Source organism: Neolamprologus brichardi, chromosome 2 (assembly GCF_056152115.1).
Source record: "Neolamprologus brichardi isolate AB-2024 chromosome 2, ASM5615211v1, whole genome shotgun sequence".
Classification (NCBI taxonomy): Eukaryota; Metazoa; Chordata; class Actinopteri; order Cichliformes; family Cichlidae; genus Neolamprologus; species Neolamprologus brichardi.
Window position 1 is genome coordinate 24454083 of NC_142105.1, and position 18288 is coordinate 24472370.

An 18288-nucleotide genomic window follows, 5' to 3' on the forward strand; every position below is an offset into this window, starting at 1 on the left:
CCCCGGTTTCCTATATATACACGTTACAATTATATTACTTCTTCTTTCTATATCCAATTCCACTGTCACAGACTCTATTAAATCGTCTATAGCCACAGAAATACATTCAACTTTTTTACATTTCAAATCACAATTAACAAAAAGTGCCACCCCTCCTGCCTTCTTCTTAGTTCTGTTTACAAAGTATAAATCGTACCCTTCGATACAAAAATGACAACCCCTCTTCTCATCTAACCATGTTTCAGACAGAGCAATTATTTGAAACCTGCCTCTCAAACTATACAGAAAATCTTTAATCGAAGCAAAACTTCTATAAAGACTTCTGCAATTAATATGAATTAATGAAAATGTATTAGCTGTTTCAACCTTATCCCTGAATTGCTCCTCTGTATAATATTCACATGTGACATTAATTGTATTAAGCACATTCCTTTCAGGGTCAATACCTATTTCAAAATCATATGATTTATTATCTGAGTCGTCGAGCATTATGCATAATTATTCTAAACTATCTATTAACCTCAAAAAAAGAAAGGGATCCTTAGCAATTGCACATTCATTTATCGACATATTTTAAAGTCCGTTGATCTTGTTTTCTTCCATGTCCAATTTACAATTTCCTTTTGTCCTTTTCCACCCGAAGTAGCATCTGTTTTTGTAAAGGATGAACTAATTGTTTTTAGGCTCATAGCCATGATTGGTCGTAACCGTTTGCCTATCTTGATAATGTTATCTCGTATAAATGTCCAATTCCTCAAGATCCTTAATCGTTATAACCTTGGCTTCTTCTGGTGTTCCATTCAGTTTAATCATCACTTTATAGTTCCTGGTCCAGGTTGCTTGATTATTTTTCTCCTTCCGTAAAATGCGAGCTTGTCTAGCAATATCTGCATTTCTTTTTGTAAGATGTTCATTCAAATATACTCCGCTTCCTTTCAAAAGGCTGGAACGCCTCAGCAAATCAACTTTGTGTTTACGGTTTACAAATCTCACTACAATTGCTGGAGGAGCATTAGTGTGCCTTCTAGGAAGGATATAGCATGCAGATATATTATTACTATGCAGGGGAAGTTTTTTATTCGAAAAGAATTCCACAACCTGCCGTTCCAATGACTGTAGCTCCTCCATCTGGGGCTCGTCTTCTCCTCTTTTTGCACCGGTCCCAGACTCTGTGACTCTCGCATAACTCCTGTGTTTAGTTTCCAGACCTGTAATAATCACTTCCTCAAGTCGAGCCTGCTGTTCTAGATCGTCCACCTTCCTTTCCAAAAACTGGATTGTCTTATCTTTCTCCTTAATCAGGTTTTTTAATTCTTTGATTTGGTCCATCATCGACATTAATATTTCTTGTTGCTTATTTACTTTTTCAATTTCCGACGTCAGCGAGTTAAGTGAATGTTTAATCTCCTCCAGATCTTCTTCGACTTTCTTCATCTTTGCCATTTTGTCTCTTATAAATGTCAATCTTAGTTTATTTATTTGCCCAAACAAGTTCTATAACTGAAATTGTTTGGAGTTTTAACACCAAACATCACGGCACCACCGCGAGGACGCCAATCCGGCTGTAATTGGGCTTTTATCAAATTGGCATAGATGCACAATAAACAAGGTCAGACACCAACTAGGGACGAATGGAATGACATCCCTTATGTAGCAGTTTTACCAGAGAAACTTAGGAAAGTCTTCTCCAAGCACAACATCCCTTTAGACCCAGCCACAAACTCACACAAAAACTAGTTTATCCTTAGTAGAAAATCCCAGACACAAGAAATGTTTTGTCACTCATCCACCAAGTGACTTCTTCAGTCTCATCTGACTGCAGGTTTCTCCAACCTTATAAACAGAACATTTGTAAAATGACTGAAACTAGCACCACTGGCGAACAATGGGCTGTGGGGTCAGTTCCTTGATCATTAATATGCAAATTGTCATGATCATTGATCAGTGACCATTGATCAATGATCATGAGTATCATTCCCAGAGAGTTGGGGAGTGGCTGCAATCATGTCGTTGTAAGATGGTAAAAGATTGTAAGATGGTGAAGGGGCCTTCATCAAATCAAGAAGGCCCTGAGTAAATGTGGTTATCCCAGCTGGACATTTGTCAAAGCTGGAAAAGCACCTAAAGAAAGCTCCAGCCGATGCAGGAGAGAAGGACAACGTTTGATAAGGAAAACGCTCGAAAGCACTTTCCGCCTGTGAGCAAAGACAAAACCAAAAAAACTCCATCCTTTCCTATTGGTGGAAAAATGTACCATGTCGACCAATCGAAAAGTGATATGGCAACATGGCATTTAGTTGTTTAGGAAGAGGGAAGTTTTAGGAGTGACGGCGGTATTTTGAGATGTGAGAGATTTGCGACGTTTAGCGCAAATCTTGTGTAGTTAGTATGTAGTGTAGTCAGTAGTTTTGCTGTGTGTGTCAGAACAATGAGGCGACTGCTGAATGTTACAGGTGTTACAGGAGTGGCCTGCAGGTATCAGGCTGTTGTTCTCCTTTATCTTATAGTGGACAAAAATTATTTTTTGGAGTGGCACAAATAATTTGTGTGGCATCAAATTTTATGCAGAACACCTGATTGCTCTGTAAATAGTTTTAAATGTTTTTTTTAATGCCTTGGCTGCATTTTTAGGTAAACAGCTGCAAAACCTTTGTTGTTTGCAAAACTCAGTTACTTTTTTGAAGAAGTAACTATATAATTAATTGCCCAACATTGGTCTTTATATACTGTATTTTGCAGACAGAGAGGACTCTCAGGACAGGACTCTCTCCCAGACCACAGACTCATACTCATAATACAAGTCAGAGCTTTATAAAAAAAAAAGAAAAAAAGTTGTCTTCAAAATTGGAGTTCAAGTTATTTTTACTTCCAATAGTGTTAACATACTACACAGGTCATGAACAAAAATTTTAAATTTTCATTGTAAGTGAGCTAAAGCAGTTAATTAGAAGTAGTCTAACATAAATGTAAATGCTGTAATGTGATTATTTGAATAAACCATGTAACTTGGATGGATTCGATGCTGGCGTGACCACAGTGCACACGTCTGTTGTTGCTCACAGTGATCCAAGTGTCCACTCAGGGAGTTTGTGTGTTCGTTCAGACACATGAAAAATTAGAGGGAACATTTCTCTTAATGATTCTCTGGAAAAGAGTAGAATTCTTAGAACAGAGTTTATTAAACATTGTCATATGAACAGCAGAACAGTATATTGCAGCAGAAATAACACATAGCAATCAAAACAAACGAAAAGTGAAGCAAACCTGGGGTGTAAAGCGTTAAAGCAGCGGTCCACAACCCCAGGGCAGTCGTTTGGTGCCGTGCCGTGATAGTTGAGGCTTGGGTGTGACAATTATGGTTTTCAGGGTATTTATTGGTTTTAGCATTATTTTTTTAATCGCTTTTATCGTTAACTCGGTTTCCCTGGGTCTTTTCCCTTGTGTTATGATTAAATCTTCTTTTTTGGCACCGGTACTGGTTTTACTTTGTTTTATTTATCTGCGACACGTTAAAGGCTGGTTTGTGAAAATATTTTCGGACATAAGCCGGTCCCTGGCGCAAAAAAGGTTGGGGACCACTGCCTTAAAGCACAAACAGAAGACATACACAAAAGACAGAGAGGAAAGAAGCAGCAGAAAAAAACTACCCAATGCGTATCGGACTCATGTTATATAGGGAGAGTGATCCCCTCCTCCTGTCATCGGGTACCCTTTCATCCTTTTTTTTTTCTTTCCATCTTCCACTTATGATACATACAACCCTACACCAGAACTTCTTGCAAACCAGTCTCTCATCCATCATTGCATTTGGGTCCCTTTGACAGTTTCACGGCCAAAGTGAGTCTGAAAGACCACAGAAAGGCAGTTAATCAGTTAATCCATTCAACAATTTTGTTGGGCGGGCATGCCAGACATAAACTGCTATCTATGCTGAGTAAGGGTTTACTTCTTCACCTTCTGGTGTTTGAGGCGAGAACCAGAATCCCAGGTACATGCCCTGCAAAGGCCAGGTTCATTTGCTTATAGAGATATTGAAAGAGCTGTACACTTCGGCTTTACACTCATTTAAAGAGCTGTGTGCTTTAACCTTACAGCCATTTAAGGGGCCTTATGTGTGGCCGCAGAACGGGCCGCATGCCTTTGCTTTACAGCCATCCAAACAGCTACATGCTTCTGCTGTACAGTTAAATGCAGCTGCATGCCGAGAAGGGGTCTTATGCGCATACTTTAGCAGTGCCAAGTTTAATTAACCCTTTGTTGGACTAGTCACAGTTGGCCAACACTATCAAAGGTTTCTTACTAATCCTCATTGTTACATTTTTAAACAGTATTAATCAACATGTGCCACTTGTTGGATGAACACAAATCTTTCATTAATACAATGGTAGATATATTTAACCTAAATATATGGGTCATGTGATTTGAACATGCAAGTTAAATGCTTAGCACAGTGACTCCACTATATAAACACTCCATTTTGAGTGTGAATAGTATATATGAGTATATATGATTACACACAATTTATGAGAGTAACTATGATTACATGTCTGGTGTTAACAGGTATATATGTCATAATAAAATGCACAACACACGCTGCACCAAAAATTCATCCACCCCAAAGATTGGGTGCCCTGACACAAAGAGAGTAATGTACTGTATGCTGTTAAGGGCCAGGAGGATTGCCATGATTTATACCTTGGGGAAACTAAACAACTTCTGGCAAAGCAGATGGCACAACACAAAAGCGCTAACTCATCAGGCTAGGATTCTGCAGTCTATTTACACCTACAGGCCAGTGGACACTCCTCCGTGAATCGCAACCTTATCGTGGTGGAGGGGTTTGTGTGTCCCAGGGATCCCAGGGGCTATGTTGTCTGGGGGCTCTTGCCCCCTGGTAGGGTCTCCCATGGCAAATTGGTCCTGGGTGAGGGACCAGACAAAGAGCGATTCAGAAGACCCCTATGAAAAAAACACAGAGGGAACAGTTTACCCTGCCCGGGATAGGGTTATCGGGGCCCCGCCCTGGAGCCAGGCCCGGGGAGGGTGCCCGAGGGCGAGCGTCTGGTGGCCGGGCCTTAGTCCATGGGGCCCGGCCGGGCACAGCCCGAAGAGGAGACATGGGCCCATCCTCCCGCAGGCCCACCACCCGCAGGAGGCGCCATAGGGGTCGGGTGCATTGTGTGTCGGGTGGCGGCCAGGAGCGGAGGCCCTGGCGGACTGACCCCCGGCTGCCAAGACTGGCAATAGGGACATGGAATGTCACCTCTCTGGTGGGGAAGGAGCCTGAGTTAGTGCGTGAGGTTGAGAGGTACCGGCTAGATATAGTCGGGCTCACCTCTACGCACGGCTTGGGCTCTGGAACCAGTCTCCTGGAGAGGGGCTGGACTCTGTCTCAGTCTGGAGTTGCCCCTGGTGAGAGGCGGCGGGCTGGGGTGGGTATTTTAATATCCCCTCGGCTTGCTGCCGGTACGTTGGGGTTTTTCCCGGTGGACGAGAGGGTTTGTTCCCTGCGCCTTAGGGTCGGGGAACGGGTCCTGACTGTCATCTGCGCTTATGCGCCGAGTGGCAGTTCGGAGTACCCAGCCTTCTTAGAGTCCCTGGGGGGGGGTGCTGGAAGGTGCTCCACCTGGAGACTCTGTTGTCCTGCTGGGAGACTTCAATGCTCACGTGGGTAACGACAGCGAGACCTGGAGGGGCGTGATTGGGAGGAACGGCCTCCCTGATCTGAACCCGAGCGGTGCTTTGTTATTGGACTTCTGTGCTAATCACAGTTTGGCCATAACGAACACCTTGTTCGAACATAAGAGTGTCCATAAGTGCACGTGGCACCAGGACGCTCTAGGCCGTAGGTCGATGATCGATTTTGTAATCGTATCACCAGACCTGCGACCATATGTTCTGGACACTCGGGTAAAGAGAGGGGCTGAGCTGTCAACTGATCACCACCTGGTGGTGAGTTGGATCAGGTGGCGGGGGAGGACGCTGGACAGACCTGGTGCACCTAAACGTGTAGTGAGGGTGTGCTGGGAACGACTAGCAGAGGCCCCAGTCCGCGAGATCTTCAACGCACACCTCCGGCAGAGCTTCAACAGCATTCCGAGGGAGGCGGGGGACATCGAGTCTGAATGGACCATGTTCAGCGCCTCCATTGCCGAAGCTGCTGCATTGAGCTGCGGCCGCAAGGTGGTTGGTGCCTGCCGTGGTGGTAATCCCCGAACCAAATGGTGGACACCAGAGGTGAAGGGAGCCACCAGGCTGAAGAAGGAGTCCTATCGGGCTTGGTTAGCCTGTGGGACTCCGGAGGCAGCCGACAGGTATCGACAGGCCAAGCGGAATGCGGCTCGGGCAGTGGCTGAAGCAAAAACTCGGGTGTGGGAGGAGTTCGGAGAGGCCATGGAAAAAGACTTTCGGACTGCCTCGAAGAGGTTCTGGCAAACCGTCAGGCGTCTCAGGAGGGGAAAGCGGTGCTCTACCTGCACTGTGTATAGTGCTGGCGGAGCGCTGCTGACGTCGACTGAGAAAATTGTCAGGCGGTGGAAGGAATACTTCGAGGACCTCCTTAATCCCACTGACGCGTCTTCCGAGGAGGAAGCAGAGTCTGGGGATGAGGGGAATGACCCGCCAATTTCTGGGGGCGAGGTCACTGAGGCAGTTAAACAACTCCTTGGTGGCAGAGCCCCTGGTGTTGATGAGGTCCGCCCCGAGTTCCTGAAGGCTCTGGACGTTGTAGGGCTGTCCTGGCTGACACGCCTCTGCAATGTTGCGTGGAGATCAGGGGCAGTACCCGTGGATTGGCAGACCGGGGTGGTGGTCCCCATCTTTAAGAAGGGGGACCGGAGGGTGTGTTCCAACTACAGGGGGATCACACTCCTCAGCCTCCCCGGGAAAGTCTATGCCAGGGTGCTGGAAAGGAGAGTTCGTCCGCTAGTCGAACCTCTGATGCAGGAGGAACAATGCGGTTTTCGTCCTGGTCGCGGAACACTGGACCAGCTCTTCATCCTCTCGAGGATACTTGAGGGTGCATGGGAGTTTGCCCAACCAGTCTACATGTGTTTTGTGGACTTGGAGAAGGCATTCGACCGTGTCCCTCGGGGTGTCCTGTGGGAGGTGTTGCGGGAGTATGGGGTGTCTGGCCCATTGCTACGGGCCATTCGATCCCTATACAACCGTTGCAAGAGCTTGGTTCGCATTGCCGGCAATAAGTCGGACTCGTTCCCGGTGGGTGATGGGCTCCGCCAGGGCTGCCCTTTGTCACTGGTTCTGTTCATAATTTTTATGGACAGGATTTCTAGGCGCAGCCAAGTGGCGGAGGGCTTTCGCTTTGGTGGCCTCAGGATCTCATCTCTGATCTTTGCGGATGATGTGGTTCTGTTGGCTTCATCGGGTGAGGGCCTCCAGCTCGCACTGGAGCGGTTCGCAGCCGAGTGTGACGCAGCAGGAATGAGGATCAGCACCTCCAAATCTGAGGCCATGGTTCTCAGCCGGAAAAGGGTGGAGTGCCCACTCCGGGTCGGGGATGAGGTCCTGCCCCAAGTGGAGGAGTTCAAGTATCTCAGGGTCTTGTTCGCGAGTGATGGGAGAAGGGAGCCGGAGATCGACAGACGGATTGGGGCTGCAGCTGCAGTAATGCAGACGCTGCACCGGTCCGTCGTGGTGAAGAGGGAGCTGAGTGTAAAAGCGAAGCTCTCCATTTACCGGTCGATCTACGTCCCTACCCTCACCTATGGCCACGAGCTGTGGGTAGTGACCGAAAGGACGAGATCGCGGATACAAGCGGCGGAAATGAGCTTCCTCCGAAGGGTGGCTGGCATCTCCCTTAGAGATAGGGTGAGAAGTTCGGCCATCCGGGAGGGGCTCAGAGTAGAGCCGCTGCTGCTCCACATCGAAAGGAGCCAGCTGAGGTGGTTTGGGCATCTGGTAAGGATGCCCCCTGGGCGCCTCCTGGGTGAGGTGTTCCAGGCATGTCCCACCGGGAGGAGGCCCCGGGGCAGACCCAGGACACGCTGGAGAGATTATATCTCTCGGCTGGCCTGGGAACGCCTTGGTGTTCCCCCGGATGAGCTGGAGGAGGTGGCTGGGGAGAGGGAGGTCTGGGCCTCTTTGCTTAGGCTGCTGCCCCCGCGACCCGGCCCCGGACAAAGCGGATGAAGATGGATGGATGGATGGAGGCCAGTGGACACCCTTTCAATAATGAGGATGTACGCATCCTGGACAGGGAGGAACGATGGTTTGAGCGGGGAGCCTTGGAGGCCATTTACGTGAAAAGGGAAAGACCATCTCTGAATTGAGCAGGGGGCCTAAGGGTACATCTTTCGCCATGTTACAATGCTGTGATTGCAGCCATTTACCAATAGTCAGTGGCCATGAATGGTGCTAATGGGCTTTGATCAATGGGCTTTGATCAGCGGTTGATCAATGGTCATGACAATTTGCATATTAATGATCAAGGAACTGACCCCACATTGTTCCTTCAGTGGGCTGGTTTCAGTCATCGTGCAAATGTACTGTTTATAAGTTTGGAGAAAGCTGCAGTCAGCTGCAACTGAAGAAGTCACTTGGATGAGCGATGAAACATTTCTCCCACTGAAAACGCTATGTCCAGATGAACAGAATCAACCTTTTGGGATTTTCCTATCTGAATGATTGAGGATGCATCAAAACATGGCACAACATAGAAGAGCCTTCTCGACAGAAAAAGACTTCCTGCTCAAACCAGCATTCCTCAAACCATTTCTTCAAGCCATACTTTATTTGCTTTTGCTATTACATTTCTTCAAAATTCTGGTACCTAAAATTGTTTATTCTCTTTTGTCAGTAGAGACTGATGCATGCATGTTTGAACTACAACCAAATGTTGGCTAATGCTTTAAGATAATGTGCTTGCATTTTTTTAGTCTGATTATTCTATACCTTGAAGCACTTTCTGTACCGTACATATAGATACAGCCAAAAAAGTGCCGCTCCCAGTCAGGCTTGTAGCCTACCTTTACCCAGTTGCAAGCCACTGGCAGTCACCCCTCTTTCTCCTGGAGTGTATCTAGTTTCTGCTATAAACACACCCCTTTCACTCAAATTCAGAATGTCACCAAGAGATGGCACTTTCTTCACAAAATGGATGAAATATGAATATGAAATATTTACTCTTTCATCCATTTTAATCTGAACTAATAAAAATGCAATTTTTAACAAAAAATTAATAACGATGAAAGGTATTCTTACATGCAAACCTCCTTAAAAATCCAAACCCAGATATGGATGTTATGTCTGGTACAACTTAATTTTTCATTTAGCCTATTGTCTGTTTGATTAAATATGAGCATGGCCTACATTTTTTTTAGGTTACATTTTTTCCCCTTATTTAAAGATCTTTAACTTTTAAATTGTTTGAAAGCCTTGAGTTACCTATCATTTTCTATATAATTTGTATTAGAGAGGCCAGACTTTCACCTATTGTAAGATTTTGTTTTGTTTTTAAAGTTAATGTCCAGGCTTTATGAAGGTGTTTTAGAGTTGCTCTTTAGATACTTAATGCTTTATACACTATTCTCATTCTCCCTGTCCAGGATTTGTGCAGTGGTTGGATTTAGGTGGGTTTAGTGGTTGGATTTAGGTGCAGGACTGGGAAGATCCATTTAGTGCCTTTATGTACAGTGAAACAGTAGGGAAGATTAGTGAAAATGTTAGCTGTGTGGCTGGCAGTGGCTGGACCCAAGTGCAGGACTCCGAGACAAAACATTAACTTAAACAGCAGCTTTATTTGCTGGAAAGACAAACTTGGCAATACATAAAACAAAAACTCAAACTAACTAGACTGGAGATGCATGGCATGACCTAACCTGATGATGGAAGACGAGGAATACACACACAACAAACGTGGAGTAGGCAACAATTGGCAGGGAAAAAACACAGGGCTTAAATACATACTGAGGTGATTAGGGAATGTGAAACAGGAGGAGAGCACAGCTGGGAGTCATCTGACATGACAAGACAAAGGGGAGGCAAAACTCAACACATTGGTATAGTACACAGACTTTCAAAGTAAAACAGGAAACATAACAGACGCGGACTTGACTAGGGGATACAGTTGACAGAGAACAAAGAGACACACTGGCAGAAATGACTGTACATTAAACAGAAGTAACACAGAACAATACCAAAGAACTAGAACACAAGAAATGTCAAGGAACTAAGGAGCCAGCAGTACTGGAGACAGAAATCAAAACCAAGAGAATCAAAACACATCATGAAATCAAGGATAACTAATACAAACAGAAAAACACTGAGTCCACAGACTCAGGACCGTGACAGAAAATAAGAAACCTTTTTCTTTGTTGTTTTGTACACTAACCATGTCATAAGAAAATAAACTGCTGATGACACCTTTACTTGTCTTGTTGCTGAAATTTCTTGGGAGTGGTTCAAGTGTGGAGTTGGACTGGCATTTTGGGTCCCGGTTACCCCTAATACTGGCTAATTACAGTAATGTCTGGTGTTTGTGTTTGACTGTAATCCTACTACAGGATACCTCAATGCCAATACCTCAGAATATTTTGATGATATTATGCACTGTAGGTGCATAGTATCAATCGTCGTAACAATCAGTCGTAACAATCTACAAAGCTAGGTCCTCATGGAAAGCCTCAGCTAGATCACTATAGACAGGAGAAACAGAAGAAAGATCAGGTGGATCTGGAGATATGGGAAGATCAGTGGTGAGAGGTGGGGTTGCTGATCTGAAACGGTGTGGGTGACAATGTGGACTCCAACGCCAAATGCGGTATTCCCCCTCCAATTAATGCAGGGATTATGAGATCCTAACCAGTGATGACCTAGGACCAGAAGAGTCAGTGGAGCTTCACAGAGAGAGATGAGAGGAGAGAGAGGGGAACAAGGGAGCGTGACAGAAAGAAAACACATCTGCAGCAGACAGGGAGCCAGAGAGGACTGAGGGACTGTGACACTTTCTTCTGTATACATCCTGTAAATGGGCAGTTTAGAAACAGTTTAACTAACATTCATGTCTTTGCCTGTGGGAGGCTGTATATTTTACAATAAGAAAATCAATGTAAAAGTCAGTTTCACTTCCTGTGGTATAAATGTGTTTGAGCATAAATGTGTTTGAGCATAAATGTTTAAAAAGTTAATTTTAAAACTAAAAGTGACATTAATAAGGCACTGTCTTGGAAGTAAACTCATACAAATTGAGCCATTCTCTGTCCTGTGTGAGGCTTCTGTGATGTTTGCTTTGTCCACTTTTAGTTACTGAAACAGTATCAAAGCCTTTAACACTGAAAATGCACAAATGAATATTGGATGGTTTCCTTTACCCTGCATTGTATAATTATTATTTTACTTTGCAGAAGAAGATAAGGAGGAGGTTTCAAATGAAACAAAGGTAATTGTGATGTATTTCTTGTAAAAATGTTTATCCTTCATTGAACATTAACAGCTTGGATAAGGGAAGTGGAAAACAGTTCTGTTTAAGAATTTGCTTTGTTACAGTTTTGTCCTTTTCATCTTTTTACATTAATGGTTCTTAGTACACAAACAAATACAAGTATTTGTTTTCTCAGGATGATACAGGCACTGATGTTAAACAGCCAGAGAATATGGATATCAGCACAACATCAGGAGGAAATGCTGAAGCCAAGCCCCCAGGGTCATCCCCAAATCAAGAAAAAGGTAAAATGTTAATGACGCTTCATTTTCCCAGTAAATTATAAACTGACAGAAAAATATCCGAGATTCAATTCTATTTATGGTTTTACACCATGTGATAAAATGCAGAAAAAAAAGACTAATTACACTAATGTCCGGTGTTTGTGTTAGACTGTAATCCTACAGCAGGATACCTCAATGCCAATACTTCAGAATATTTTAATGATATTATGCACTGTAGGTGCATAGTATCACATTCAAAGGTTTTGAAAAGTTATTATGAGAAATATATTTCTGAAATTGTTCCGGGTCTGAAATTGTTCCGGGTCGTAACAATCTACAAAACACAATGCAACAAGGGAAATAGTGCTCCAGGGAGGAAGGTAATTCACATATCCACAGCACAGCAAAACGCCGAGAAGTAAGGCGGCCTTCTTCCACTTGTCCCCCTCCCTATTCCTCAGCAGGTGATAAGCATTGTCGAGATTCATTTTGCTGAAAATAGGTGGTACCTGTATGAGAGTAGAATGTTTAGACAAACGACATAATCTGCTGGAGGAGGGGGGCAGCACTGGGAAGGTTAAAGGCACAATCGTATGGTCTGTGAGGGAGGAGAGAGAGCTAGGTCCTCATGGAAAGCCTCAGCTAGATCATGATAGACAGGAGAAACAGAAGAAAGATCAGGTGGATCTGGAGATATGGGAAGATCAGAGGTGAGAGGTGGGGTTGCTGATTTGAAACGGTGTGGGTGACAATGTGGACTCCAACGCCAAATGCGGTATTCCCCCTCCAATTAATGCTGGGATTATGAGATCCTAACCAGTGATGACCTAGGACCAGAAGAGTCAGTGGAGCTTCACAGAGAGAGATGAGAGGAGAGAGAGGGGAACAAGGGAGCGTGACAGAAAGAAAACACATCTGCAGCAGACAGGGAGCCAGAGAGGACTGAGGGACTGTGACACTTTCTTCTGTATACATCCTGTAAATGGGCAGTTTAGAAACAGTTTAACTAACATTCATGTCTTTGCCTGTGGGAGGCTGTATATTTTACAATAAGAAAATCAATGTAAAAGTCAGTTTCACTTCCTGTGGTATAAATGTGTTTGAGCATAAATGTGTTTGAGCATAAATGTTTAAAAAGTTAATTTTAAAACTAAAAGTGACATTAATAAGGCACTGTCTTGGAAGTAAACTCATACAAATTGAGCCATTCTCTGTCCTGTGTGAGGCTTCTGTGATGTTTGCTTTGTCCACTTTTAGTTACTGAAACAGTATCAAAGCCTTTAACACTGAAAATGCACAAATGAATATTGGATGGTTTCCTTTACCCTGCATTGTATAATTATTATTTTACTTTGCAGAAGAAGATAAGGAGGAGGTTTCAAATGAAACAAAGGTAATTGTGATGTATTTCTTGTAAAAATGTTTATCCTTCATTGAACATTAACAGCTTGGATAAGGGAAGTGGAAAACAGTTCTGTTTAAGAATTTGCTTTGTTACAGTTTTGTCCTTTTCATCTTTTTACATTAATGGTTCTTAGTACACAAACAAATACAAGTATTTGTTTTCTCAGGATGATACAGGCACTGATGTTAAACAGCCAGAGAATATGGATATCAGCACAACATCAGGAGGAAATGCTGAAGCCAAGCCCCCAGGGTCATCCCCAAATCAAGAAAAAGGTAAAATGTTAATGACGCTTCATTTTCCCAGTAAATTATAAACTGACAGAAAAATATCTGAGATTCAATTCTATTTATGGTTTTACACCATGTGATAAAATGCAGAAAAAAAAGACTAATTACACTAATGTCCGGTGTTTGTGTTAGACTGTAATCCTACAGCAGGATACCTCAATGCCAATACTTCAGAATATTTTAATGATATTATGCACTGTAGGTGCATAGTATCACATTCAAAGGTTTTGAAAAGTTATTATGAGAAATATATTTCTGAAATTGTTCCGGGTCTGAAATTGTTCCGGGTCGTAACAATCTACAAAACACAATGCAACAAGGGAAATAGTGCTCCAGGGAGGAAGGTAATTCACATATCCACAGCACAGCAAAACGCCGAGAAGTAAGGCGGCCTTCTTCCACTTGTCCCCCTCCCTATTCCTCAGCAGGTGATAAGCATTGTCGAGATTCATTTTGCTGAAAATAGGTGGTACCTGTATGAGAGTAGAATGTTTAGACAAACGACATAATCTGCTGGAGGAGGGGGGCAGCACTGGGAAGGTTAAAGGCACAATCGTATGGTCTGTGAGGGAGGAGAGAGAGCTAGGTCCTCATGGAAAGCCTCAGCTAGATCATGATAGACAGGAGAAACAGAAGAAAGATCAGGTGGATCTGGAGATATGGGAAGATCAGAGGTGAGAGGTGGGGTTGCTGATTTGAAACGGTGTGGGTGACAATGTGGACTCCAACGCCAAATGCGGTATTCCCCCTCCAATTAATGCTGGGATTATGAGATCCTAACCAGTGATGACCTAGGACCAGAAGAGTCAGTGGAGCTTCACAGAGAGAGATGAGAGGAGAGAGAGGGGAACAAGGGAGCGTGACAGAAAGAAGACACATCTGCAGCAGACAGGGAGCCAGAGAGGACTGAGGGACTGTGACACTTTCTTCTGTATACATCCTGTAAATGGGCAGTTTAGAAACAGTTTAACTAACATTCATGTCTTTGCCTGTGGGAGACTGTTCATTTTACAATAAGAAAATCAATGTAAAAGTCAGTTTCACTTCCTGTGGTATAAATGTGTTTGAGCATAAATGTGTTTGAGCATAAATGTTTAAAAAGTTCATTTTAAAACTAAAAGTGACATTAATAAGGCACTGTCTTGGAAGTAAACTCATACAAATTGAGCCATTCTCTGTCCTGTGTGAGGCTTCTGTGATGTTTGCTTTGTCCACTTTTAGTTACTGAAACAGTATCAAAGCCTTTAACACTGAAAATGCACAAATGAATATTGGATGGTTTCCTTTACCCTGCATTGTATAATTATTATTTTACTTTGCAGAAGAAGATAAGCAGGAGGTTTCAAATGAAACAAAGGTAATTTAATGTATTTCTTGTAAAAATGTTTATCCTTCATTGAACATTAACAGCTTGGATAAGGGAAGTGGAAAACAGTTCTGTTTAAGAATTTGCTTTGTTACAGTTTTGTCCTTTTCATCTTTTTACATTAATGGTTCTTAGTACACAAACAAATACAAGTATTTGTTTTCTCAGGATGATACAGGCACTGATGTTAAACAGCCAGAGAATATGGATATCAGCACAACATCAGGAGGAAATGCTGAAGCCAAGCCCCCAGGGTCATCCCCAAATCAAGAAAAAGGTAAAGTGTTAATGACGCTTCATTTTCCCAGTAAATTATAAACTGACAGAAAAATATCCGAGATTCAATTCTATTTATTGTTTTACACCATGTGATAAAATGCAGAAAAAAAAGACTAATTACACTAATGTCCGGTGTTTGTGTTAGACTGTAATCCTACAGCAGGATACCTCAATGCCAATACTTCAGAATATTTTAATGATATTATGCACTGTAGGTGCATAGTATCACATTCAAAGGTTTTGAAAAGTTATTATGAGAAATATATTTCTGAAATTGTTCCGGGTCGTAACAATCTACAAAACACAATGCAACAAGGGAAATAGTGCTCCAGGGAGGAAGGTAATTCACATATCCACAGCACAGCAAAACGCCGAGAAGTAAGGCGGCCTTCTTCCACTTGTCCCCCTCCCTATTCCTCAGCAGGTGATAAGCATTGTCGAGATTCATTTTGCTGAAAATAGGTGGTACCTGTATGAGAGTAGAATGTTTAGACAAACGACATAATCTGCTGGAGGAGGGGGGCAGCACTGGGAAGGTTAAAGGCACAATCGTATGGTCTGTGAGGGAGGAGAGAGAGCTAGGTCCTCATGGAAAGCCTCAGCTAGATCATGATAGACAGGAGAAACAGAAGAAAGATCAGGTGGATCTGGAGATATGGGAAGATCAGAGGTGAGAGGTGGGGTTGCTGATTTGAAACGGTGTGGGTGACAATGTGGACTCCAACGCCAAATGCGGTATTCCCCCTCCAATTAATGCAGGGATTATGAGATCCTAACCAGGGATGACCTAGGACCAGAAGAGTCAGTGGAGCTTCACAGAGAGAGATGAGAGGAGAGAGAGGGGAACAAGGGAGCGTGACAGAAAGAAAACACATCTGCAGCAGACAGGGAGCCGAGGAGGACTGAGGGACTGTGACACTTTCTTCTGTATACATCCTGTAAATGGGCAGTTTAGAAACAGTTTAACTAACATTCATGTCTTTGCCTGTGGGAGACTGTTCATTTTACAATAAGAAAATCAATGTAAAAGTCAGTTTCACTTCCTGTGGTATAAATGTGTTTGAGCATAAATGTGTTTGAGCATAAATGTTTAAAAAGTTAATTTTAAAACTAAAAGTGACATTAATAAGGCACTGTCTTGGAAGTAAACTCATACAAATTGAGCCATTCTCTGTCCTGTGTGAGGCTTCTGTGATGTTTGCTTTGTCCACTTTTAGTTACTGAAACAGTATCAAAGCCTTTAACACTGAAAATGCACAAATGAATATTGGATGGTTTCCTTTACCCTGCATTGTATAATTATTATTTTACTTTGCAGAAGAAGATAAGAAGGAGGTTTCAAATGAAACAAAGGTAATTGTGATGTATTTCTTGTAAAAATGTTTATCCTTCATTGAACATTAACAGCTTGGATAAGGGAAGTGGAAAACAGTTCTGTTTAAGAATTTGCTTTGTTACAGTTTTGTCCTTTTCATCTTTTTACATTAATGGTTCTTAGTACACAAACAAATACAAGTATTTGTTTTCTCAGGATGATACAGGCACTGATGTTAAACAGCCAGAGAATATGGATATCAGCACAACATCAGGAGGAAATGCTGAAGCCAAGCCCCCAGGGTCATCCCCAAATCAAGAAAAAGGTAAAGTGTTAATGACGCTTCATTTTCCCAGTAAATTATAAACTGACAGAAAAATATCCGAGATTCAATTCTATTTATTGTTTTACACCATGTGATAAAATGCAGAAAAAAAAGACTAATTACACTAATGTCCGGTGTTTGTGTTAGACTGTAATCCTACAGCAGGATACCTCAATGCCAATACTTCAGAATATTTTAATGATATTATGCACTGTAGGTGCATAGTATCACATTCAAAGGTTTTGAAAAGTTATTATGAGAAATATATTTCTGAAATTGTTCCGGGTCTGAAATTGTTCCGGGTCGTAACAATCTACAAAACACAATGCAACAAGGGAAATAGTGCTCCAGGGAGGAAGGTAATTCACATATCCACAGCACAGCAAAACGCCGAGAAGTAAGGCGGCCTTCTTCCACTTGTCCCCCTCCCTATTCCTCAGCAGGTGATAAGCATTGTCGAGATTCATTTTGCTGAAAATAGGTGGTACCTGTATGAGAGTAGAATGTTTAGACAAACGACATAATCTGTTGGAGGAGGGGGGCAGCACTGGGAAGGTTAAAGGCACAATCGTATGGTCTGTGAGGGAGGAGAGAGAGCTAGGTCCTCATGGAAAGCCTCAGCTAGATCATGATAGACAGGAGAAACAGAAGAAAGATCAGGTGGATCTGGAGATATGGGAAGATCAGAGGTGAGAGGTGGGGTTGCTAATCTGAAACGGTGTGGGTGACAATGTGGACTCCAACGCCAAATGCGGTATTCCCCCTCCAATTAATGCAGGGATTATGAGATCCTAACCAGTGATGACCTAGGACCAGAAGAGTCAGTGGAGCTTCACAGAGAGAGATGAGAGGAGAGAGAGGGGAACAAGGGAGCGTGACAGAAAGAAGACACATCTGCAGCAGACAGGGAGCCAGAGAGGACTGAGGGACTGTGACACTTTCTTCTGTATACATCCTGTAAATGGGCAGTTTAGAAACAGTTTAACTAACATTCATGTCTTTGCCTGTGGGAGACTGTTCATTTTACAATAAGAAAATCAATGTAAAAGTCAGTTTCACTTCCTGTGGTATAAATGTGTTTGAGCATAAATGTGTTTGAGCATAAATGTTTAAAAAGTTAATTTTAAAACTAAAAGTGACATTAATAAGGCACTGTCTTGGAAGTAAACTCATACAAATTGAGCCATTCTCTGTCCTGTGTGAGGCTTCTGTGATGTTTGCTTTGTCCACTTTTAGTTACTGAAACAGTATCAAAGCCTTTAACACTGAAAATGCACAAATGAATATTGGATGGTTTCCTTTACCCTGCATTGTATAATTATTATTTTACTTTGCAGAAGAAGATAAGGAGGAGGTTTCAAATGAAACAAAGGTAATTGTGATGTATTTCTTGTAAAAATGTTTATCCTTCATTGAACATTAACAGCTTGGATAAGGGAAGTGGGAAACAGTTCTGTTTAAGAATTTGCTTTGTTACAGTTTTGTCCTTTTCATCTTTTTACATTAATGGTTCTTAGTACACAAACAAATACAAGTATTTGTTTTCTCAGGATGATACAGGCACTGATGTTAAACAGCCAGAGAATATGGATATCAGCACAACATAGAATAGAATAGAATAGAATAGAATAGAATAGAATTCAACTT

At 42.8% G+C, this 18288-nt stretch overlaps 1 protein-coding gene across 1 annotated transcript in view; it reads left to right on the forward strand.

The window, feature by feature from the left end:
• LOC118456084 (interferon-induced very large GTPase 1-like) overlaps positions 1-18288 on the forward strand; it is a 36042-nt gene that overhangs the window by 6654 nt on the left and 11100 nt on the right. Inside the window, exons 5-6 of the mRNA XM_087849060.1 lie at positions 11361-11395; positions 11574-11682. Coding sequence (XP_087705186.1) covers positions 11361-11395; positions 11574-11682 — 144 coding nt within the window. The remainder of the gene's footprint in view (positions 1-11360; positions 11396-11573; positions 11683-18288) is intronic.